The sequence below is a fragment of the Quercus suber genome, unplaced genomic scaffold (assembly GCF_002906115.3).
Source record: "Quercus suber isolate HL8 unplaced genomic scaffold, Cork oak 2.0 scaffold_187, whole genome shotgun sequence".
Classification (NCBI taxonomy): Eukaryota; Viridiplantae; Streptophyta; class Magnoliopsida; order Fagales; family Fagaceae; genus Quercus; species Quercus suber.
The window spans coordinates 583087-610045 of NW_027069645.1; the positions used below are offsets into that span (position 1 = coordinate 583087).

Here is a 26959-nt window from a genome sequence, read left to right on the forward strand (position 1 = left end):
AACAGGTTGCATTACCAAACCACAGATTCTAAACAAATCTCACAAGCCCATTAGGAGCTATCAGGACACCATAAGAAGGGACTCTGCAAGAGATTGAGCTGCCACTAACTCGCAACCACCAATGGCAACTACCAAAAAGACCCACATGGGGCAGGCAAACCCACAAAGGGCAAGGAGAAACCACAAACAGTGGCACGACGAGTGTTGCCTACCACGATTGCAGCAACGACGTCTTCGAAGGCATGACTACAGCTTGGCCTTATATCATAATGCAGAAAAATCATTAAATCACATGACTACACAAGGTATAGTTGTATACATGTCATTCATTGAATGCTTATTATAAGGGGTAGGGGGGAATGGGCAGACTAACAGTGTATTGGGCAAGTATGTAGTAAGTTAGGCAACGGTTCAAAGTTTTAAGAAAAATAGTACCTCGAGTTTTAGAAACTCGAGATCCATATTAAAACTCGAGTCCCAAAGACTCGCTTCGCGAGTTTTTGGGACTGAAAATGCCACAAAAATCTCAAGTTTTAGAAACTCGAGTTTTTATAGTGGCATTTTTAAGTCCTATACTGACGTTTTAAAGCCCTATAGCGGTGTTTTCTTGCAAAAAAATTTTTAGGTCCGTTCAGGGAGCCCTATAGTGGCCTTTTTAAGTCCTATAATGACATTTTAAAGCTCTATAGCGACGTTTTTCTGCAAAAAAAAATTTTCTAAGTGCGATCAGGGAGCCCTATAGTGGCGTTTTTAAGCCCTATAGTGACGTTTTAAAGCCCTATAATGGCATTTTCCTGCAATTTATGGAACTCAAGTCTTTAAAACTCGATTTTTACGTTGATTTTTTTCCATATTACACCCATTCACTTACAAATCGAGACTTAAAAACTCGAGTTTTAGACACTCGAGATGCTACTTTTCAACATTCTTTTCCGCCGTGACAACTAACTAAATTTTTTAATATTTATTGTTATTTATAAAAAAAATTCTAAGGTGTAGCATCACCAAACCACAGACTCGAAATAAATCTCATAAGCCCACTAGGAGCTATCAGATCACCATAAGAAGGAACTGTGAGAGATTGAGCAGCCATTGACTTGCAACCGCCAACAGCAACTACTAGAAAGACCCACACGAGGCAAGCAAACCCACAAAGAGTAAGGAGAAACCAAAACAATGGCAGTGTTAGACCCACACAAGGGTAGAAAGAAACCCACACAAGTGTAGAAAGAGACCCACGACGGGTAGAGACAAGTCCTCGTATTAGAAACTATTGATTGATGTCAAGGGTGTTGTGTACATGAATGATTCTTTTTCTTTTTTTCATTAATTCCACCGAAAAGAAATAAGTTCTAAAGCCATGTGACAAGTCTAATGTAACATCAATTACCTCATCCTCTTTGCTTGATTAGCAATATTTAATTCCTCTTTTTTAGAAAAATAAAAATAAAATAAAGAAAAAATAATTAATTCCTTGAAATAGAATATAATCACAAAAGGAAAGAATGATTCTAGGTCACCGATGGACTTTCCACAAAAATTATTCCCAAAATCTAAATTAATAAAAATAAATAATTACAGCCCTAAGAGACAACTCCAGATGCGTTGATTTGTATCCCAGGACTGGGGGAAAATAAAAGGAAATAGATAAGGAAAGCTTTAAATTTAAATTGTATCTTGAAGAATTGCTCCACAAGATTAGGTATCCGTATTACATCCAGTTCAAGCCTTTCCTTAATAAATTCTACAATATTATTTCTTTTTTCTTTCAATTTCCTTTCTATGTCGGCCTCCAATCTGATTTTATAATTTCTTCGCGAGGGCTTCAAAGAATTCAAAAGAACATTCCGTGAACTACCTCTTCGAACACAATTACTTTTCGATTCAATATTCATCGTCACCATTATCATAGTTATAGTCATCAAAATCCTCTCCATTTTCATAGTGCAATCCATTGCTATATATTCCTGTGTCATTTTCCTGCTCCATGTCTTCATACCCTTGTCCCGGTTCATCATAGTTGTCTGTGATGTCCCCATCATGCTCTTTCTCACCGTCACTTTGCCCTGTGGCATCACCATCACCATCATCATTTGATGCTTTGGCTTTTTTATTTGAATCAGATGGTGGCTGCGAGGATTAATTAAAAAAAAAATTTATAATAAGTTGGACTAATGTATTTAATTGGTAACTACACACATGCGTGGACACACTTCCAGAATCTTGACATTAAAGTTTGGACAATAAAAATAAGAGAAAATAAACATACATCGTTGGTGAAGAGTGTCTCCAACACATCATAGTTGATTTTTGAACTGAGTTTCTGTCAACAACACAATCAACACCAGAGGGAAAATAACACATTAGTAGCAACGATGAGAGAAGCAAAAAAGCAATGAAATTAATAATAGACTTTAAACTGGTAAAAAAAGGATTCAAAAAGATTATATGGTTGTCAGGGAAGCTGATAGGACAACACAATTGACAAAGATGATACAGAAAAAATAAAAAATAATAAACCGTATTAATTCAGCTGAGCAGAATACCAACATACCGTGTGATTTACACACACACAGTTATGGTCATCAGTGAAGCTCATAGGTTATGGTCATCAGTGAAGCTCATAGGCAAACACAATTGACAAAGATGACACAGAAAATGATTTTTTTTAATTAAAATTTTAAAAAAATCATATTAATTCAGTTGAGCTGAATGCCAATACCATGAGATTAACACGCGCACACAGCTGTTTACAATATTTAGTCAATACTCATTTGCTTCAAGACTGAACGTTTCATGACTTACCTTCTTGATTAGCATTTGATGAGCGGCTTCTGCAGCTGTTTGAGCAGGATTGGCATTCGAATCTTGTGTTCGTTTTCGCTCCTAGTTTAATATGAAACCAAAGATATAAAAAGTATTGCTAGATAATAAATGTTTCAAACGAGAATAACTAGGGAAACAAAATTATCATTTCAAAACAATCATAACCTAAATGAAGAAAACATTTTCTCTTACAACTGCAAGAAATTTTTTTTTTTTTGGGTTGGGGTGGGGGGGGGGCGCAAGAAAAAAAGCTAAATTTAACAATAGTCAAAACAAGTGCATAAGTTTGAGTCTTTTTATTTTTCATTTAAAGAAAAGAGTTAGGAGTGTATTGGAATATAACATTTTCCGAGACCCAATTGCATGATCAACACTAGGTAGAGGTTTATCTAAACTTGACAAAATATATAGGCTACAAATTAAAGCCAAAACATATCACAAACAAGAATTGATCCCAGCAATTGTACTTGGATTTTGGAAGATGAAACCTTTACTAAAAGGCATGAAATTTGTACATAAATAATTAACGAAATCCTTTAACATATTTTGACTCCCTCTGCCATTTAAAAACTAATTTAAATAGCCAACTTCACCCATATTTTTCCCACAAAAAGGTTCTTGTCCTCCTTGCATCTAAAAGTCTAGGTTTTCACTGATATAACTTATAAGTTACCTTTAAAAATATAAAATTAAATTTAAAATAAAATAAAAACAAGGTGCAATAAGTGGCATGTAAATAACACCTTTCTTGACTTGGCCACAGCTGCTGAAGCTGCTGCAGCTAATTCATGTGCAGCTCGTAATTCATCAGAACAGTTCTCTAAGTCTACCTGACTAGCTTCCATCTTGGCAGCAGCTGCTGCTGCTTGTTCCTAAAAACCATACCGATACAGTACATTATATAAACCTTTAAGGGCAAAATATTTTCAGAATATGTATATTTTCTGTTTACCAAAAATTCAATTCAAAGTTGCAATAAAATCTTAACCTCAAGATACTCTTTGTTCATTTCTTCCCATATAATTGTCTTATAACGTGTCTCCTCATCATTATTCAGGTAGCCATCAACCTAGCAACACACAAATCATGTAACAAACACAGTTAAAATTAAATGAAAGAAAATAAAGTATTATCATGCATAGTATAGAGCTTTATAAGAATGCAACCTGAACCAACCCAATGAATTCAGTTGTTGAGAATTTCAAATATTGAGATTTACCAATTCTTGGGAGTTCAAACTCACAACAATTAAAATTCCCAAGAATGATATGCGATTTTTTGGACGTGTAGAAAATTACAAAGCAGGCTTATACACTTACAAAAGCCCTCCTGGAAAAGCCCCAGTCTGCAGAACCCCAGAAAAATTGAATCTAATTCTCCATCACTATTCTTTTTTTTTTTTTGGATAGGTAACGAAAAATTTTATTAATAAAGAAACCAACTCAAGTACATTGGGGATGTACTATGGGGGCATAAATCAAGGGCCAAAATTACAACGATCAAGAAGAACAAGAAAAATGCGACAAAGCCACACTCAAAGCAAGGAGAGTATGTAGGAAAGAAGACTTAATCTCTAACAAGGACCGTTCACATCCCTCAAAACATCTAGTATTCCTTTCACTCCAAATACACCACATCAAGCAATGTGGCACAAGTCTCCACAAGTCTATATTGCGATGTCGGCCGAACTTACCTTGCCAAGTCTCAAACAACTCAATTACCTTATGTGGCATAACTCAGTGAATTCCAAACAAACAAAACAAAAAAGACCACAACTAAAATGCAATGGGACAGTGAAGAAGAAGATGATCCACCAACTCCCCACACCTCTTACACATATAACACCAGTGAAGAACAATAATACGTCTTTTGCGAAGGTTATTTGTTGTAAGGATCTTACCTAAGGAAGCAGACCATGAAAAGAAAGCTACCTTTGGAGGAACTTTCAATTGCCACACCATTCTCCAAGGGAAAGAAGGAAGAGTAGGAGGGTAGAAAGAAAGATAAAAAGTCACTCTTTTATTATCTCTACAACCCCATTCAACAAAAAACTAGAATCAAGATGAGCTTGCATAAATCCTCAAGAGTCCATCAGCAGATGCATAATATCTCACCCAACTTTTTTGAACAAATTGACATCCCTTCTATTCATTTTTTTTATATTGATAAGTATCCTTTCTATCACTAATTTAGCATCACCTTCTATTAGACCCTGCTTGCAGCCCATGTTAAGCACCAACTCTAGAGCCAGAGCCAATCACACTGCCAGGGCCATAGCAGCTGCTGAATACAATATAGTGTTCCCCAACCAAGCTTTTAAACCTTCCCCAGTGCTATTCCTTGCTACACCTGCTACACAAGCAATACCTTCATCACAAGCAGCATCCACATTAAAATTTAGCCACTGTTCAGGAGGGCATTGCATTCCCAACTTGGTATCACTTGACTAAGAATCACCATCTCTGGTTTTTGGTACTTCCTAGCACTCATGGTAAAAGTATGATGTAAACTCCAAGTAAAACCTCTGGTCAACCTAACCTCCTCCAAATAAAACTGAATTACTCAGCTTCCACAGAACATCAATGCTAACAGCAGCAATCAAGGAAAAATGATCTGCAGTCATTTGGTCCTGCCACAAATCATCAGGAGCATAATTACTGAACATTGATCCCAAGAAGATCTGGAAACCATCCAACTTCAAAGCCCAATCTGAACCAAACCAAGGTGGCCTTGCTTCTTATAACCTCAAAAACAAATGAGTTTTTTTTTTTTTTCCATTCCACACAAACCTCACACCTCTCCTTCACCAATCAAGTTTCTAGCCAATCTGCTTGCTAATGGTCGAAAAACCAGCTGCAACCCTCCACAAAAACATCTTCAGCCTTCGGTGCAGCTTTCCACTCCTTTACTATGGTTTAATATATGCCCTGGATCCACCATTTAGGCTGACTTTAAAGAGAAAATACAAGACTTTTCCCCCGACAACACAACTGTATCATATGCACCATACCTGGGAATAGGAATTTTCTTACACCATATTTGACCACACTATATTTAAAAATATAAACTTTGATTATTTAAAATAATCTTCTGATAATAATTGTTTTGTAGCTACAGAAATAATATTTTGAACATTATGGATAATTTTAAAATGACAAAAAACCCTGGAACAGTGAAACATATTTTTGGCGGAACTATCACCCCTTTTTGCTTTCTAGAATTCACTCAATGCACATGTTTGTTCAATGAAAACTCAAATTTTTGATAAGTAATGAGAGAATTTTATTAGAATTATCAATGAAAATTCAAATTTACATGTACTATTTGTAATTTAGCAATTCTCACAAAGATTTAGATATGCCAGAATTGGCAATTCATATCTAAGTGATGGGAGTTAGAATTCTCATGTTTCATGAGAACTAAAATACTAATTGGAATTGTAATTGTTGGCAATTTTGTCAAATGTATAACTAAACTTTCACAACTTCCTAAGAATTGAAAATTCCCCTTCTAAATTCAACATACCCTTACAAAATTTTTGTTACATCACTGCCAATGAGCTCTATCTTAAATGTCAATTGTAAAAACAAGGTAAAGGGTAAGTTCTTCGTTGAAAACCCTCTAAATGCATACATAATTACCAATAAAAAAATATTTTCCTTTCCTACAGCTAGTTAAACTCAAAATATCATAGAAGGGATGTATTGAAGAGGTATTATTATTTTTGTAAGTATTAAAAACTTTATTGAAGAATCAGTGGAAAAGTAACTTCCAGGAAATTATAATATACAGGTCAAAAAGGATAATAAAAGTGCAGCTCTCCTTCTCCCCCTCTTTTCCAACATAAGACAAAGCAGTACAGCATTTAAAATCTGACAAGTTCCAATAAGCCAAAATCCCCCTTTCAAACTTGCTAGAACCTCCAGCATTGTCCTAAGCATCACCAAATGCACCCCAAATAATGAAAACTCTAACAACAAGGTGCAGACACCAAATATAGACTCTTGATCACACTTGTTTTTGGACATTGAAACAAGGATACGGTCCACCTGGTAACTTTGTCAATGGACAATGGAGGCCTACAGCCCATTGGATCTGGTTGATTCATTAGATCATATTTCATTTTTTGAAATTACATCTATTTCCTTTTATTTTTGTATTTAACGAAATCAGTTATGAGTTATTTCCTTTCCTTCCTTGATATAACTGGGGAACCCTATTTAAAGACCTCAGAATTCAGTATTGGTATATTTTGACTTGAGTAATAAAGCTTTTATTGTAATTTTCTTTCAATGGCTTGGTGCTGACTCTGGGCAACCCCAGGCCTTAGAATTCAGTATTGGTAAACCCTTAATTTTTTTTTCTATTTTTGTTCTTTGAAGTTCTTCTTTTTTTTTTTTTCTTTTTTTTTTTTTTTCTTTTAAGGAATAAGATTTATTGTTATAAAAAAAGGGACACCCTAGTACAACCTTAATTTTTTTTTCTATTTTTGTTCTTTGAAGTTCTTCTTTTTTTTTTTTTCTTTTTTTTTTTTTTTCTTTTAAGGAATAAGATTTATTGTTATAAAAAAAGGGACACCCTAGTACACAGGAAGTGTACAGGGGTCAAAAAATCAAGAACAAAAATTACATAAATCAAGAAAAGGAAAAAAAATGATTGGTTTTGCAAAGCTAACAACCAATCCAATAAGGTTCTAAAGAAAAATAACTTGAGATCTAGCATGGATCTCTCATTATCTATTCCCCCCATGCAGCCCCCTTGAAATTGCTATGGCCTGCATCACCACACTTCCTTCACCAAACCACAATGCAAAAGATGGATATCTACAATCTCAACACCATTTTTACACATGCAACACCAAACTACAATAAATTTTCTTTCTCCCTAAGGTTGTTAACTGTCAAAATACTACCCAAAGTGTATGTCCACCAAAAGGTTCCTCATATGGCAACTGTTGAAAGAACATAAAAGGAAAATATTTGTCTGATATTCAGATCTCATTTGATAAGCTTTTGTAAAGTATGTGCACCTCCCATGAGACCAAAATATTCTTATAATAAAGCACAAAAATAAATGGCTAATGCAATATTCATACCTCAACATCATCAATATCAGAAAGTCCATCTGATTCATCATCAGTGATGGAACTTGTATCCTTAGATTTCTGAAATTTATCAGAAACACCATCTACTTCAATCTGATCTCCAGTGGCAGCTGCTGAAATTGAGTATTAATAGGATTGCTTGCAGATATGTTGTATAAAAATACAGGACTAAAACCTTTCCTGTAACAATATTTTCAAATAACACTTACAATTACTTCCATTCTCCCATCGGTTCAATTGTTCATTCTCATTTTCCTTTTGGCTGCTTTCAGTGAAATCCCTTTGGTTCAATTGTTCATTCTCAGTTTCCTTTTGACTGTTTTCAGTGAAAGACTTGCCTTTCTCAACCTAAAGAATACCGGACAAAAAAGAAACAAAACTTAAATATACATGGGAATACTAGGCAAAGAAGTTGACAAATCCTGAGAATCAGCAATACACTAGAAGAAATGACAGATAAAAATACACCAATACTGCTTTTATTTTTTTTCTTTTTTTCTTTTTTTTTATTTTTTATTCTTTAATTGAATCAAACTAGGGATCACAGTAAATATCCATGCCCTTGCTTCTTTCTAATAAAAATTACCTCCTAACTTCAATACTTGTCAAGAGAAAAATACAAACACAAATACTAACCAATAAGGAAGTTTTTTTTGAGGAAGTTGGCATGCCGAAATAGGACTGACATTCAGTTGCCTGTTCAATGTTTTCACTCTCTTGCTGAGGCACTCTTGATTCATCTGCCTTGTTAGTAGATTCCGTGGCTATTCTCTCTTTTTCAGCACGCTGGAAAGCAGGAGGTTCTGACCCACCATGTAGTCCTCCGGAAAGTTTAACAAACTATAGCAACCAAAAACAACTATGAAAACAGAAGTAAAACACATTGAAGAAAATAGCCAAATGAAAAAAAAGAGAGAGAAGTTACAGCATCATAGCAAGTTCTACAAAGTCCATGGGCAAAATGAGGTGCCCCACTATTTTTATGTTCACAAAGCACTTCCCCCGACTTTTGGGACACACCAACTGATGGTACACTCTCCTTTAGCTCTACAGCATTTTTGGTTAACTCCTCAATCTATTTAAAAAGAAATTTACAAGACAAGCTATCAACATCATATCATAGGAGAATCAAGTTCTTGATTTCACAACATTGTATCTAAATAATGTTGTTAGACCCAACTTCTTGTTCTAGCTTTAATAAAATCTTAAATCAATTTATTGTCATTACAAAGAATTAAATGTGTGCTAGTTAATGCATTTAACATTAACGCCAATCAAGTATTCAAGGGAATATGAACAACTTACTACCATGTTAAAAGAATTTATTAAGCAATTGAGTACATTGAAATTAACTAATAAAAGGAAGAACAAAAAGCACATTATTTAAAGAAAGTAGTGACAAAATATCAGCCATGAACTGAAATAAGTTATCTCTAGCTTCAAACAAGCACTTTATTTCAAAGCGAAGAAAAAATATCACACAGAAGTTTAGGATATATATTGGGAAAACATTAATACTTAATGTATCAAATGAGCGGAACAAAACCAAATGGAAATGAAGTTTACGAATTACATTCTTTTTTTTAATAGGTAATAGGAATTTTATTGAAATAGATGAATTTATTTTTTTAGGTAACAGGAATTTTATTGAAATAGATGAACACCGTGTTCACGATAATAAACACTCTGAAATTAAACAAATACATATAACTCCAGAACTAGAGCTTGCAGATTGTAGAAAATTTGAAATGGAGATACATTGAGTAAAGCCACATATATCAGCCCACTGAAACAAAGTCCCAAATAGAAGAAACTTTAAGAGATCTAAAGGTCTCTCATTATCTTCAAAGGTACGGGTATTGTGTTCCTACCAAAGTAACCACAAAAGACATGCTTAAATCCTGGAACCATATTTCAGATATTTGACAAGTATTTCCCAAACCAATTCCTCCGTGCAAAAAGAAGAGAAGCCACCATCTTTGGCATCACCCACTGGATCCCAATAACCAAAAAACTTCGCTCCATAAAGCATGAGCAAACTTATAGTGGATCAATAGATGGTCCATAGTTTCCCCCTTGCAACGACACAAGCAACACCAATTAACTAAGGGCCAACATTTCTTAACCAGATTATTAATCGTAAGTATTCCACCCCAAGCTACTATCCATAAAAAGAAAGACACCATTTTAGGCACCTTTACACACTAAATGCTCTTCCTAGGAAAAACATCAATACAAGGACCAGACAACAAATAATAATAAGAGCGCACATTAAACACACCATACTGAGTCAACTTCCAAGTCAAGTTATCATTCCCTTCACCCCTTGACATATTAGAATAAAGAAGCTCAAAAAAAGAACATACACCCTCCAATTCTCAATCATGAAAAACTCAACGAAATTGTAAATTCCAGCTCCTACTTCTCCCTTCTGACGCAAAAACAACCAAGTCAGAAATCCAAGCTTCTTTAGACAGAGAACATGTAAACAGATCTGGAAAAAGATCCTTTAGAGAAGCATGCCCGCTCCAAGGATCATGCCAGATTCGAATACGATGACCCTCTCCAGCAATATACACTACCTGCCCGAAGAAACTCTCTGCACCTGCCGTAATACTCTTCCATATCCCACACCCATAAGTCCCTCTTACACCTCTAGTGCACCAGCCTCCATTAGCCACACCATATTTGGTTGCTATAACCTGACGCCATAATCTATCACTTTCCTTCCTGAAGCACCATAACCACTTTCCAAGCAAAGCTTGGTTAAACAACCCAATCCTCCAAATCCCTAAACCACCTACCTCCACCAGCAAACAAACCTTGTTCCAAGCCACTAAATGATATTTAAAAACTTCCTCAGAAGTCCCCTAAAGGAAATTCCTCTAAATCCTTTCTAGTCTAGCTGCCATAGCTTGAGGGATAGTGAACAAGGATAAAAAATAGGTAGGAAGGTACAAATTACATTCATAGTTGAAAATATTAAATATAAACTGAGAAGTTTATGCAATTATATACATCAACAAATAGTCAGTATTATGATAATTTTTTTTAATTGATAAGTATTACATGAGCCAATGGATTTTGAATCAAGACCTAATCCTCCACCCAATCATATCATTATATCTCATAGCACGTGTCAAAAGTAACAACTACAGAAGTAACAGACACATTTTAATAATGAGTTTGATAAAGTGTGCATGCATCACATCATAATAGAAATGGAACATACCGTTAAGCTCCCCGAATCTGTATTCTCAAATTCAATCAATCGTTTTGTCAACGTCATTTCACAAATATGTACAATTTTTACCTAGTGAAAAGAGAATCCATCAGACAGTTTATGAAAAGTGGTTCACGCGTCAATAAAATTGTTGACACAGATTATTTAATGCCATATAGAAGTGAGCAATATCTAATTAAAGATAGGTGGAAAAGACTTTAAGAATGAAGTAATTCATTATTCATTATAATCAAGTTTTTCATGTTAACTGATAACAAATTGCACATAACTTCCAGAAAATCAAAATAGTTTTTTTTGATAATGTATGGAACCTTTCTAAAGAAGAGCCCTTTGGACTCTTTTTGATTGGGCTAGGGCTTGGGGACTCACATCTAGTAATTCTCTTCCTTTATCCTTAGCTCTCTTCTTCTTTGTAATTAGTGCTTTTTTATGTTTTTGCTTTTCCATCTTTTTTTGTACTTTTGATATGCTGGTGCTACTTTGCATTTAGCAATTTTTTGAATATACATCTTTCTTACCTATCAAAAAAAAAAAAAAAAAGAGCCCTTTGGACTCACCTCTAGCCATTCAGTTAAGCTAAAAATAACATTCTAATGAAATAAAATCATTAAAAATAATACTTCTAAAAATATTAGAAGTACAAGAAGACATGAACGGTAAATGGTAAGGCAATGTAGCTTAACAATGTTCAAGAATTTACAATAAATGATTGTCACAAAAATCTAGACATATGACATGGTTAAAAATGTACCTTTGTGACGTTATTATCACATACATAACAAATTGTTAGGCACATTTGGTACACCAAGTAGATGATTACATAGGCATAAGAATGAGTATTTCCGGGAATACAAGATGTAGAGATAGTAAACAATTTTTATTTATTTGTTTAGTTATAACATACCAATACAACCTTGAATCTGTATTTCACAATTTAGTACAACATGATAAGAATGTGAAATAGAATCATATTCCAGTCAAATTTCCTAAAATGCCTTTAAAAGAGAATATTTAAACAGTGGAAAAGAAGTTTGGACAACAATGGATGTCCTAAGCATATATCATGGCAATTTCTTGCTAGGAATAGCATCGTACAAATCAAAGATGGGCGGACTTACAGAAAAGAAACCCAAAAATCTAAACACTTGGATTTGAAATATGCAGAAAGATCGCATATAGTGCTGAGAAACAGTTTACATGGTTTAGCATTTGGCTTACTTGCTAACAGAAAATTTAGTAACAATACTGATGGCTACTTCACCATCATAAACCTAAGTCCCATTACACCCAATTTGGTCTTTTGTTCTCTGTTCTCTTTTGAATACAAAACATCAAGTAAAACTATCAGTCACAAAAGAAACAAAAACCTCTGATCAACTTAATTCGACTCAAGTAGTAGCAGTAACAGTTGTAGTAATTGTTATGAGTAATATTGTATTATGGGGTAATTACACTCCCCTCCCTTGAGGTTTGGGGGAATGACACTCCACCCAAACCTAAAGGGAAAAAACACTTCCCTCTCTTAAGGTTTGAAAAAATTCACACTCACCTCTTTTGTTTATATTAGTTTATATCAGTAATGAAATTTTCTAAATTTTTATAAGAATCTCTTTACAAAAATTTAATCATGGTTAGCCAAAAATAACTGATAAATTTAGAATAAAAATTCAAAAATTATCAAGCACCAAAACACTTGCAACGACAAATCTCTCCATAACCCATTTAAAATAAAATAAATAAAAAAATAAGCAAGATTATTATCATATATTTGTCCATTAACAATTGTTTTCAATTTTGCTATATAAAAATTTTAAGAAATTGACATAAATTCTATAAAATTTGAACTAACAAATTGTGCAATTGCAATATCTACTTTAGCTAATCAGCAAAATAAATTACTATTTTGAGTTTATTAACTTTGATTTATTATTTGTTTTGTAAATTTTTATTAGAAATTATAATATTATTATATTTGAAAAATGAGCACTTCATTGTAGCCAGGTGTGCACTTGAGCTTTGCGCCTAGGCTCCAAGATGCTTGTGCACTTAAGTGCACTTGACACTTTTACCACCACTGTCTAGCACAGATATCATTACTCATTCTTCTGATTGGTCTGCTTTGATTGCCACAGCTACAAGTCATGTTAACACTTAACAAAGACTGTGGAGGTCAAGGTAATAAAGGCTGTGATCACCAGGGAGGCCAAGGTAGATGAGAGGGACCCACTCACAAATGTTTTCATTGTCAGGGGGTGAAAATCAAACTGTTGATTCATTGGATTCACCCTTTCACTATCAATATCATCCTGATCATCATTCTCTTCAAACTTTGAAGTCATTAGTACACCATCCTGTCATCACGTTGAGACCTTGCCATCCAATGCTTGTCAGTTAAGTAAGCATCATAGGGTGACCTTGTCTAGGCATGAGAATCTACTTCCTCTTCCAACATAGTGTTCCATGAGTGAAGCAAACATAGAGAGTTGGATCAAGAAAGTGTGAAAAAGTGTGGTTGCTACTTTGCATGTCTCTATAGGGATCCAAGCTAATGATATGTTCACAAAACCATTGTGCAAGGCTGGTTTAGATTTATTATGTAACAAGCCGAGACTATATGATTTATATGTTCCAACTTGAAGGAAAGTGTTACAAAGTAATATTCTATTAGTAGTGAGGGAACTTTAGCCATTTTGTATTTTATCATTAATACTATAAATGATACATGTGTATTGTGGTTAACAAATGAATTAACCTTAAGCATTTCATTTCCAGTCAATCGGTTTTCAGTATTAATCATGATGGAGCCATGGAGGCTACCACACACTTATGAACCCAAGTCCCATTACACCCAAATTGATCTTATGTTATCACCTCTCTTTTGTATAGACATCAGTTAAAAAAGAATCAAACTCTTATTAAAATTTGATTACAATATACTTATGCAAGCAAAACTAGATCTCCAACTAACAATGCATCAATTTGCACACAAGAGAGCAAATTACAGAAGTAGGAGTGGATAAGTTGGACTTACAATGTCAGTCTTTGAAAAGCTGTACCCATGTGAAAGAGCAGAGATATATAATGCTGCACCACAGAGCCCACTAGGTTTTCTGCCAGTCTGTAAATGATATAAAGTTTTTTTTGTTGAAGTAAATGATATAAAGTTAAAGTAAGCTTGCCGGTAATTAAACATGTAAACAAATTTCAGCTGCTATATTACCTGCATCCAGTCTCTTTTCATTCTGGCAATAAGGTATAATGCAGTTTGAGACACCTTCATATTTCTTTGCTTTAATAATTCTACAAGGAAAAAAACATGCTACATCAGTTAATAGCTTCATCAACTCCAACCATTCATTATAATGTCCATTTCTCAATATCCTCCAATTTCTGTTTCCATCTTTCTGCAAGTGACTCATCAACAGAATAATTTATCACACGAGTATTAGAGAATTCTGGCAGCCAACTGATATTCGTATACTTCTGTCGGAACAATTATATATTTCTATTTCAAAGCACCCTATCTCTCTTTTTTATCCTTATGGAGAGAGAGAGAGAGAGAGAGAGAGAGAGAAATATATACTTTGTTTATTTTGATTCATAAATACAACTCAACACACCCATGATCCCACCCTCCTCTCCCCATTTATGGAAAGGAAAGACCCATCTCTTTTTTTTTTTTCTTTAATCAAGTACTCCTTCCGTCCCAAATTATTGGTCCTTTATTCCATTTTGGGATGTCCCAAAATGTAGTCCTCCTTGAAATATCAATAAATATTTTACCCATTGACATTATTTAAAAAGTCAATGCCATTCTTCTCTAGAATTTAAATTAATACGGGTAGTTTTGGAAACTTATACCTTTGAGTAAAAGACAACGCATTAAATGATGTTCCCTTAAAGAGTTGGATTTTCTAAACATGACAAAAAATTTGGGACGAATGTAGTAGAATGAAACAAATATCATGGCCACAACGCTTTCAACAAAATTGCTGGTTCCTCACTGTTCTCAAATGAACTAGAATTTGTTGTGCTACATTGAACATAGCACCACTCTTAGGAACGATGATGTGCAATACCATATTGCATGACTCCTCTAATTAAAGAGTTGGATTTTCTAAACAGGACAAAAAATTTGGGACGAATGTAGTAGAATGTAACAAATATCATGGCCACAGCGCTTTCAACAAAATTGCTGGTTCCTCACTGTTCTCAAATGAACTAGAATTTGTTGTGCTACATTGAACTTAGCACCACTCTTAGGAACGATGATGTGCAATACCATATTGCATGACTCCTCTAATTAAGTATCTCTTTTTTTTTTCTTTTTTTCTTTTTTTGCATTTGCTAATATTCATTCATGTCAGATGTATTTGTTCTGTATGTTTCTTTCTTTTAAATTCAAGGGTAACATATGGAGCTGTCTACTCTTCTTTCGTCATTTCTACAATCTTGGTACATTCAATGTTCATAATTCTAAAATTCAATAATTGAGTTTGTTCTTTAGAAAAAAAAAATAGAAGAAAACAAAGTTGCATCAACCCAGAAGGTTAACGTGCAGATTTTCAATCATAAAATAATTAAATAAAAGATTGAAGTATCAATTATATGAAATCCATTTTTTTACTAGGCAGAGAATTCATACATTTGTTTGGAAATTTGTTTCCAAAAACAAAAAACTGGCTCGCTGAACAAAAACATTTTTGGCATATTCTTAAAAACAATTTTTGGAAAACATCTAAAAGATATTTTCAGAAACTTGATCCCAAGAACAAATATTTTGCACACTAGTGAACAATTCACATTAGTGCACAGTAAAAGGATGGTTTTGTTCTCTCTCTCTCACATTGTCTGATGCCAACCGCAGTAGGGATTCAGAGGGATGGAGGGTAGGTTTTGCAGGGGTTGATGGGAGGGGGGGTTGGCTTTCCAGAGGTGAGGGGAGATTTGTAGGGTTGGTCGCTGGGATGGGCGGGTGAGGAAGGGTCTATGGGGTGAGTCACAGGAGGGGGACAGGTGGGTACATAAAAACAAATTTTTGAATTTTGTTTCTAAAAATTGTTTTTATTAATCACTTCCCAAATATATTTTTCATATGAAAACAGAAAACCTGCAGGGATGGAGATTAGATCAAAGAGGATTGGGCCTAGATTGAGCCCAAAGAAGGCCCAATTGTGTATTAATTAAAGAGAAATGGGCTCAAACCAAGCATTTTGGCCCGACGCTAAAGGATTTGGCCCAGAGAGGACTTGTCCGAAAACAGACCACCCTTTAGTACTTGGAGAAGACCCACCTGAGGAAGGTTTGAATCAAGAACCCGGGCCAAGGAGAAGGGCAACCTCGGAAGCATAGACAGCCAATTGCAGAGTGAAGACTAGCAGGCTACACCTAGGATATTATCTGGCATAGGAACAATGGTTTACCCAAATGAAGGTTGGAGGAAGCTTCCTGATAAAGCAACCATCTCCTCTACATTAAATGCACTGCACGAACTAGCCATGCCACATTTATGGCTGAATGACCCTCCTGAATAGTGCTCTGTCAGCCTGTTACCTTCACATCTCAGCCTCAAAAGGAGAGGAGGGGGAAGATGGGATAAGTATCCCACCTGAAGAATCATCTGCCCTGCAAGCGGACAGCTAAGATGGAAGCAACCAACCTATATATAGGAAAAGACCCATTATGCGAGGGGATCTGAAAAAGATTAAGTCTAGAGAGAGAAATTATTGTAAACACTTTTTATTTTGTACTATGGTTATCCTTGTGCATTAGTCTTACTCGGACAGACCAAGGAGAGTTTATAAAAGAAGAGTATTGTTCATTTCTCATATCTCCCAGCCTTTAAGTCTTTTTACTTTGAGTTTCTTTTCACTATTTCAAAGTTAGCCTTTAAGTCTATCTCTACAAATTAGTTGTTTCAGTTAAGGGCCCAACCCAAGAGGGTTATTCGGTTTTTACCCCACACAAAACCAATAAAAAAAAAATGGTTCCTATCCTTAAAAAACAAGATTTTCTGAGAACAATTTTTAGAAAACATTCCCAAATAGGGCCTATGGATCCTCTAGTTTTATCATATTCTCTATAATCATGCTCAGTCTACTAAGCCTTTACGTAATGCAATGCAAGCAAAATGGACGCAGGCAATACACACTGGTGAATTCTAACTCAAAGAACACAGCCAAATGAATAAATAAACAAAGCAAAGACGGCAATACAAATTCTTGTAATGACTTATCAAAAACAAATTCTTGCAATATAATTCTAAACAATGAACAGTAGGTCCTTACTTTCTGTAAATCGAGAAATATAAAGGGAAGGATCAACAGGTTTTATAATGGTAGGATGCTCTCCAAGGCTTAGAAGTTGGCAAAGCTGCAAAAATACAGCACCTAGCACATAACTGCATTATTTTAGAAGAGAAGATGTCAATAGTACAAGAAAAAAAGTGACAGTAAAGTCATAATGTATTATACTGTTTAATGCCAATATAGGCTGTACATAAAAAATTAAAATTTGATATTGAAGTAGGTTCTCTCTTACACATTTATGGACAAATACTCAGAAAAATCAATAAGAAGAAACGGTTTTGGGTCTTTAGCTACACTGCAAAACATAAAAAGCTAATTTCAATTATTGAGTCCCATTAATAAATGCCTAACAATTAACAGAAGATATTATCACAGGTACCTGCACATTAACTTGCCATCCAAGGCCACAAAATGAAATTAAAAGAAATATGAAACAAACCATAAGTAAATTTAAAACCATAACTGTTTGATTCATGAGTATTCCCAAGTAAAAAACTATTTCTCAAGTCGAGTAAATGACTAAGCAGTAGCAATGTCAATTTTGGACATTAGGTCAGCCACTTGGCTCTTAAGTCATAACGTTGATATCGAATTACTGTTGTCAACTAGGAAGCACAGGCAAGGGTACGACATGTGGACCCAGCATTTTTTGAAAAAAATAAGACACGTGTACAGCAGGACACGTCTATTAAATATATTTTTAATTTTATTTTATATATATTGTTAAGCTTAAGCATTTAGTTTTCATATAATGTTAAATATACATAGATTTAAGAGCAATAATGGGTAATAAAGTGAATTTGTGACTATTAAAGGATGTTTAGAAATTAGAATACAAACCAAGAATAAGAATATTAATTAATGTTCAAATACACTGTTACTATTAGAGCATGAATGCTCTCTTTGTTTTTTGAAAGGGTATTCAATTCCTCTTGTTCTCGTATCCCTTCCATGTCCCACAATTTTATTTTTAAAAAAATAAAAATAAAAACACAGCTAGGACACGCATACAAAAGTGTCCTAAGCGTGTCCTGTGTCCAACAAGGGTATGAAACTAGTACGGCACCCCAAATGAAGTGTTTGTGTTTCATAGGTTGTCAAACAAGTACAAGATGACCAATTAAATGTACAACAAAATAAAGAGTATAAGGTCTTCCAACTATAACTGTAATTTCAAGTTTTAAGGAATCCTATATAAATTTGCTTACCGACATGCAATATAAAGGCAAGCAGCTGCAACTTGATCTGTTTTACGCCCCCTAGTAAAATTCCGTTCAACAGCTATCTGCAAAGTCATACCTAATCAGATGTTTGAAAATAATATTCAACTGATGACGACACCGTAGGAAAAATAAATAATAAAATAAAAATAAAAATACCATACCTGATAAAATGCACAGGCTGGATTAACTATAGAGTCACCACCACTTATATTAAATGTTGTAACGATACTTTCTATCATATCTCTCCCTACAAAAAAAAATAAATATTTCTGATTAGAAGTGAAATTATTATTCCAGACTAGAAATGAAATTATTATATCTGATTCCATCTTTATGCATGCATGCATACCTTCTAAAACTTTTTTTTTTTTTTTTTGATAAGTAATAAAAATATATTAAAAAGAAGAAGGGCGTCACCTAAGTATACAAGAAGTATACATCAAGGACAAAAACAAATCAAGTGCATAAAGTACAAAAGTCCATGAAACCATGGACTGAAGAAAAAGAACGAAAGCCTAACACTATAACCCAATCTAGAAGAGTCTTAAGGAAGACTTCTAAAACTTGAAAATGGTATATGAGATTATCAGGACTTGATTATCTTGTGAAGAATATGGTAGGACGGACTTGTACTTTTCTTTGCCTCATTTGTTTTACTGGATGTGTGTAAAACTTGCAAAGCTTGAAACTTGTGGGGCCAAGAAGATTTGTTACCTGAACATTGGCAATTGTTTTTGCAAAATAATTAACAATAAGGCAAACCATCCAACTATGGGGTTAGTTTCTATTTGGTCCCTAAAACTTTAATTTAACCGATGTTAAGCCACAATCTAATCTGTGTCAGATTCAATCAATGTACGTTATTAAATTGACAAGAAGCTTCATGAGTGAAAGCCTGAGTGCTTTCAGATACAACCCGCTGTGTCGTGACACAGTAACTACTGCCCCTGCACCACTGGGTTCTGGTGTACTAACTGGTGGCTCTCTCTCTCTCTCTCTCTCTCTCAACAACTGCCTAAAATTTTTTACATCTGGGTGGTTTCAAATAAACCTTAAATTGTAAAACGTTTCAAATAAAACAGTTAGAATAATGGTTAAGCGATTAAAATTCATCATTTCTTGTCAACATAAACATTTTGGACAAGAGGACAAGTGGTAATTTATCATGGTTTCAAAAATGGTGGTCATGAGTTTCAACCATGTCTCCATTCTACCCCCCAGTTTTAAATAGAAAGAAACCTAGCGAGATGGACCCCACTCATTGATGGGAGCTTAGGCCTACTTACAATAGGATGAGTACTTCATAAATCCAATTTGATCACTCTGAGCCTATCTGTATCCACATCCCTGCATAGCTCAAGAAAATCGTTCAACCTAGCTCTAAGATATTGCTTCAAAACATACAATATTTTTTTTTATTCTATATACCTTCCCTTGTGTAAAGGGATTCCCGAAACCTGAAAGAACATCCATATAAACCTCTTCTAAATTACCATGAAGAAAAGCATTTTTTACCTCAAGCTAATTCACAATCCAATTCAAATTAGTTGTTAGGGATGGGATTACTTGTATGAAATTCATGTTCTCTATTGAGGCAAGTCTCTTGATAGTCAATCCCATAGGCCTAAGTGAATCCCTCTGCAACCAATCTGGCCTTGTACCTCTCTATGGACCCATCTGCCTTATGCTTAACTATGAAAATCCACTTGCAGCCAGCTGTCTTTTTTCCATTTAGGCAAGAGAACTAATTCCTAAAAAAAGAATTATTCAAAGCTGTCATTTCTTCAATCATAGCTTTTTCTTTATATAGGTAATTAGGAATTTTATTTAAAAAAACTATGAAAAGGATACAGGCTGACCTCAGCATACACAGGCCGTGTGTACTAAGGAAGGTTAGCAATCAACAAAAAGTACATATATCTAAGAACTCTACGAGAGAAGAGAAGGATAGACCACTCATAGCATATTTCTACTATGGATCATGTGAAGGGCAATAAGAGCATCTAAATCATCATTCTTCTCAGGGCTAAGAGTATGAATATAGCTAGAGGTATCACTTAAAATACCTTGACCACCAAGTAAGCTGACATGTAGACAGCAGATTGGTCTTTAGATTCTGTCTTTGAAATACATCAAGGTGACATCCTTAGTGAGAAGGAGAGCTCCATCACCACTTGAGACTGTTAATGTTGTTCCACCACAAGAGGTTGTTGGGGTGGTTCTTCATGCCTCATCGGATCAACATAAGTAACAGTGGAAGGGTGAAGGGGTAATCATATGCAACACATGAACACCAAAATGGGGCTCTTCTTCACTAATGTCCTGCCCCTGATGAGGAGTGTTCAAACCAGAAACGTAAGTACCGGACTCAAAGTATTTACAAGAATGACAATGGTGATAATATCCTTTGTGTGGCCTAATAGCCAAGAAATATATACTTAAGAGCACAAGGACCAACAAACCACCTTCAAGACGATGAATGTGAAACATATATAGCACACACGAAGAGTGAGAGGAAATAATTCTAAAGACAAGGGAGGAGACAATACTTATATAGAAGTTTTGAAAATCAAGACACGTGATGCCATCCGATTGATAAAATATGTTGCCGTGAAAACAATATCTACTTGGTAATGCCAAAAAGAGGATAGTGTCTGTTAAATTACCGATTGTCTCAAAAGCTTAAGCTGTTAGGAAATGGTAAATTTAATCACTTAACCATAAGTCTAACACTCCCCCTCACTTGTGAGCCTAAACTTCCCCTTAATAAGTGGGGGCCCAACAAGTGGGAATTTAACATTTTAAATGAGAGGTAGAGTAAAGCCAGGGATCGAACTTAGGATCTCCTGTTCTGATACCATGTTAAATTACCGATTGTCCCAAAAGCTTAAATTGTTAGGAAATGGTGAATTTAATCACTTAACCATAAGTCTAACAGTGTCAAAATGCCGTTAATCTTTATTTGGATGGAAGAATTGGTTTGGCAAACAATTTTTTTTGTTATTTAGCCCCATTATGCTTGGTGTGGACACTATGGCGAACGAGGAATCATCGTACAATTGAAGATCTATATGACTCAATGGTTCAGCTAAGCCTATTGACAAAATGGTCTTTCATGAGAACATTGTTTAAACAGTCCCATATTTTGCAACCGAGGGGACCTAATGATATCCATTCTCTTGTAGATTTCATTGATTCTCTCTTTTTTCTTTTGTAATTCTTTAGGCTATCTTATCCACTGGACTACATGAGATAGTTCCTATTTTTCAATAAAATAGTTTTAATTATCAAACAATATTTACAAATCATTTCAAAGTTACTTATCAAATAAATAAATAAAACCATTTCAGACTTTACTAAAATGAGTTTTCTTTATGAACAACATTAAAACACTGAATATTGAAATTTAACTCCTAATAGAACAACCTAACTTAGTAATACATAAAAGTAAACAGTTACAAAGCACAATTACATACCTTTATCTAAAGTCCTCCTAAACGATTCTGAATAGCCACTTTGAATGGATCTTACCACGCTACCTGACAATTTGCTCTGCAGATAAAAGAGTTCCACTATTAAAAAATCAAAACATGTGGCCATAAAAAGCAAAATCAAGCACAATGTACACTACAATTTATTTGAAGCATTTGAAAAATAATGCAAAGTTGCAAACTATCAGAGTTATAAATCCCACAAACATTGGTCTAAATTTCATTACAAAAGATATTTTACTCATTCCTAAATATTAAAATAAATATATTAGAAGGAAAAGATGGTGACATTGACCTAAATATATATTTTGACCGAGTATTGTTTATACACTTAAAAATAAACTAACAATGTCTAAGAAGCAAAATCTAAGCATGTACATTTCAATTCATCACAAGCATTAGAAAAACAATGCAACGATATCAGAGTACAAAATCCTTTTTTTTTTTAGTAACATAGGGAACCTTTTAAAAGAAAAGCCCTTTCGACTTGCCTCTAGGCCAGTAAACCTACAAGCAACTAAACCCACCCTCCAAAATCAATTATAGGGTAACGCATTCACAGTTTATGATCATGCCTAGGAGCATCAAAGTACAAAATTCTCACACACACTAATCTAATTTTTTATTACAAATGGCTATTTACTTACATATAAATATTTGAAAAAATTTTCAAAAATAACATGTGTTTTTTTATAGGTAAGTAGTGCAATTTTATTAATCAAAGAAAAAAATAAACTTTGAGTTCACGATGATGATCACAAAGGAACAAATGAAAATACAAAAATATTATAAGGCAGGTCTAAGTGAAGCTAGGAACTCAAAAACAGATGAACAATCAGAAAAATCCCAACACCGTGCCTAAAGAGTGTGTTGAAACACAGATTTTGATTGGTCCAATGAAATTACATTTTCCTCAAACAAGTGACCATTCCACTCCTTCCACACAATACACATTAAACAACCCAGTACCATATTCCATGTTACAGAGCCATGCTTCCCAAACTAGTTCCTCCAACAAAATAATAAAGCCGCAACAGTCCCCAGCACAACCCAATTAATCCCGAATATCAAAAACACATCCCCCACAGAGCATGGGCAACATCACAATGCATTAAAAGATGATCCACTAACTCCCCATTACTTCAACACATACAACACCAATTCACCAAAGGCAACCCCTTTCTCATAAAGAACGCAAACCTTTTAGGAACTTTAACAGACCAAAGACCCTTCCATGGAAATGGAGACTTAGTAGCTGCCCAAATCACCTGATAAAAAGGCTATCAAATTGGCCACTACCTTTAAGGCACCAACAAATCCTGTCAATCCCCTCAACCCTTGGAAATCGAGAATAAATGTGCTCAAGAAAAGAGAAGACTGCCTCTAGTTCCCAGTCATGAAAATTTCTATGTAATATCAAATTCCAACTCCTAAAAGCCCAATCCACCTGGTGAACCAAAACATCAAAGATAAAAGCTTTCTTATAACCCAAACACGCAAAAAGATCAAGGTACAAAAGCTTAAGGGGACAAAAGCTTAAGGGGAATATCCCCAGCCCACCAATCATGCTAGAAGAGAATATGATTGCCTTCTCCAACTACAAATGCCAAATGTTGAGAGAATCTATCTCATCCTGCTCTTATACAACACCATAACCCACACCCATGCGTCCCCCTACTAGCTTTAGTACTCCACCCCCCCGCAGTCCTCCCCATACTTGATGGCAATAACCTACTTCCATAAATGAAATGTATCAATTCCCAAATCTCCATAACTATTTCCCTAACAATGCTTGATTAAAATGAACAACTCTCCTAAGCCCCAATCCACTCACCACAACAGGTGAACAAACCTTGTCCATAGACACCAAGGAGTATTTAAACTCCTCTGAAGCACCTCAAAAGAAATTTCTTTGAATTTTTTCCAACCTATCAGCCATTGATTTAGGGATGGTGAATAAAGATAAATAGTATGTTGAAAGGCTTGACAGATTCAACAAAGTGAGTCTACCTGCCTTTAATAACTAGAGTCGCTTCCAACCCGAAAGTTTCGTCTCCATCTTCTCCATAATGGGAATCCAAATAGAAGTTGCCTTAAACGGAGCACCCAAAGGCATACCCAAATATTTCATTCGTAGACCACCCACCCTGCAATTAAAAGTGCTTGTTAATCATTGGTAGACCACTCACCTCCCCAATAGAAACAATTTTTCATTTTTCCCCACATTAATCAAACCAGTAACTGCTTCAAAGCATCTCAATGCCAACCTAATGTAAAGTAATTGTTCCCTAGAAGCATCACAAAATAAAATAGTGTCATCAACAAAAAGAATATGTAAAATACTCACTCCTACTGAAGTATTGCATCCCACATGAAAACCACATAGTAAACCACTTTCCTCAGTTTTCTTCAAAATCCAACTCAATACCTCCTCCATCTCTCCTCAAAACCCATTCTTCCCAAAAGATAAAACAGAGAATCCAATTCACATGCTTTTTCTATATCCAGCTTGCAGGTCACACTTGGGACACAGCTCTTCAATCTGCTATCCAAGTACTCATTAGAAATGAGGACTAAATCTAAAATCTGCCTACATCAAAAGAATTTTGTACAAAGTTTTCCTCCAAATCAGTCTAAAGGAATCTCTACAATCCATTACAAGGCCATTTCAACAAATACAACACGTAGTCAAAAAAAATCTTAATAAAAAATTGCTACACCACTATGGGGTACAAAACTACAAATACAACCATTTTTTTATTACATATGGAATCTTTCTAAAGAAGAGCCCTATGGACACATCTCCAACAAGTAAAACCTATAGGCAACTAACCTCACACACTAAAACCAATTGCTAGATAATCCATAGTCAAAATTATCTTTTCAAACCTTTCCATCACATTTGATGGATGAAAGAACCTAAATACAACCCTTTGAACTATTCAAGAGATTGATTACATCTTATAAACACAAAGAACCAAAATGAAACTCTTATAATTTTCAAGAACTAAAATAGGTGTTTGTTCTAAAATACTTAGACATAAGAAGCATTTTCAAGACAAGCCACATCAAAATTCTTATTCAAAACAGATATTCCAGGTCTGATTATTTATTTAATCAACCTAACTTGATCTATACCCTTTGCGTCTTTGCCATTAATGTTACGGCCTGGATCTTTTTTTCATTCTCTTTTCTTATTTTTTGCTTTGCTTCCTTTTTAGCTTTGTATACTTCCTATATAAACTTTCTTTTTCTGCAAGAATAAAAACTCACATGCATCAGATGAAGGTAGATTGTTAAGTAATAGAGCATCAAGCTCCAAGTAACCTCATACCACCATAAAAAGACGGTCATTTTAAGTATGTAAGCCGCAATAACAAACTCTTACCAGCCTATTTCATTCTTTTTTATTGATAAGTTACATATGCACCCAATGGATCTTGAACCCATGAGCTAGAGCTCATTGGCGGTTTAGATCATTCATTGGAGCATATAATTTAGTGAAACAATCAAGCCAAATCAAAATGGGTGTTAATCCAAAAACCCATGAGAATCAAAAAGCTGAAGCAAAACCAAGAAGAAAAATGAATAAACCATGAATAACAAATTCAAACCTCACAATCTGTCAAATAGGCTTCCCTGAAAAACACATAATTGATGCACTCCAAACCCAATTACCCAAAGTAGGCAAGAGAAATAGTATTTGAGCCAATGTCCTAATAATCACTTTGCAGCAACACCAACACCAACACGTGCCAACTAGTACTCAAGTACACAACATTCCTTTGGTGCAACTTCTTTTTATTTTATTGACTGTTTTATCAATAAGCAACCAAATGTCAAATTTAGTCACATTGATTACATACCTCTCCTCCCGCACCCTTAACAAACGAAGGTTCGTCAGTGTACAAATCTTCATGGAGAACTTTCCCACAAACGTCACAACACCTGTTGGTTAAAAAACAAATCAATTATATATAAAGCATAACAGTTTTGCACATAATTTTTGAAAAGAGTAAAAATCTACCAACGTACTTACACCAAGCCATTGGCATAAGACGAAGTAGGCCGATGGTTACCGTTAGCACAACTCAAGAATAGAGCCATAATTTATTGAATTGGAATTCGAAGCCAATCTAATTCACAATAACAAAATATTTTTCAAAATTTATCATAAGAAAGAATTTTGGGGAGGCATAACCTTAATTGGCCTCGAAAGGTCGAAGAATTACAGAGCAGTGCCACTTTAGGAAGAGAAAATAGCTTAGTTTGGGGTTTTAGAGAGAGAGGGTTTTGGTTGCAGAGAAAGAAATCAATAAGGCTAGGCTAGGCTAGGCTAGTGTTTGCGCCAATTAAAAACCGGATTACTTGCGAACCGGAATAGCTTCCGGTTCTTTGGATTCAAAAATCAAAATAAACGAGTTTTGCGGCTTTTGCCAACGGTTATTGGGTCGGGGCTTTGAGTTATTTGGATGGGTTTTGAGAAAGATATAAGGGTTCGTTTAGATTGAACTTATCGTTGCTGAAATTGAAAACTGAAAATTGAAAATACTGTAGCAAAATAATTTTTAAATATGTAAATAATACCGTAGGACCTATTTTTAATATTTTTTAGTACGTAAACAGTGCTGTAAACAGTAATAAACAGTGCATAAACAGTAATTTTTGTCCCTGTACAATAAACCCATGTGATGTTACTGTTGCAGGGAAAAGAAATGTTAAAACACAAAACGCAAAACGTGGCTTTCAGCCAAATCCAAACC

General features: G+C 34.7%; 1 protein-coding gene across 7 annotated transcripts; it reads right to left on the reverse strand.

The window, feature by feature from the left end:
• Positions 1–1658: 1658 nt before the first annotated feature.
• Positions 1659–26378, reverse strand: LOC112006300 (uncharacterized). Of its 7 annotated transcripts, none has more exons than XM_024038582.2 (19): positions 26236–26378; positions 26063–26144; positions 22182–22257; positions 18867–18952; positions 18691–18767; positions 17715–17777; positions 17462–17574; positions 14395–14474; positions 14206–14292; positions 11163–11243; positions 8856–9005; positions 8567–8770; positions 8140–8278; positions 7922–8043; positions 3815–3895; positions 3570–3698; positions 2806–2886; positions 2270–2323; positions 1659–2130 (listed from the first exon to the last, which is right to left on the reverse strand). In XM_024038582.2, exons 1-19 carry the CDS (start codon positions 26301–26303, stop codon positions 1885–1887), a joined length of 2019 nt encoding a protein of 672 aa, XP_023894350.1. In that variant the 5' UTR covers positions 26304–26378; the 3' UTR covers positions 1659–1884. The 7 variants fall into 7 exon arrangements, with proteins under 7 accessions (XP_023894350.1, XP_023894351.1, XP_065634679.1 ...); XM_024038583.2 differs by having other exon boundaries at positions 7922–8040; positions 26236–26377; XM_065778607.1 differs by having other exon boundaries at positions 26232–26291.
• Between the last annotated feature and the right edge of the window lie 581 nt (positions 26379–26959).

Bases quoted from the DNA above. Each gene is read 5' to 3' on its own strand.
- LOC112006300 (XM_024038582.2), bottom strand. From the start codon at position 26,303: ATGGCTCTATTCTTGAGTTGTGCTAACGGTAACCATCGGCCTACTTCG. The intron at 9,006-11,162 runs GTATGTTCCATT...CTTTTTAAATAG, and splicing joins CAGATTCGGGGAGCTTAACG to ATTGAGGAGTTAACCAAAAA. The intron at 2,324-2,805 runs GTAAGTCATGAA...TGTTGTTGACAG, and splicing joins ATCAAATGCTAATCAAGAAG to AAACTCAGTTCAAAAATCAA.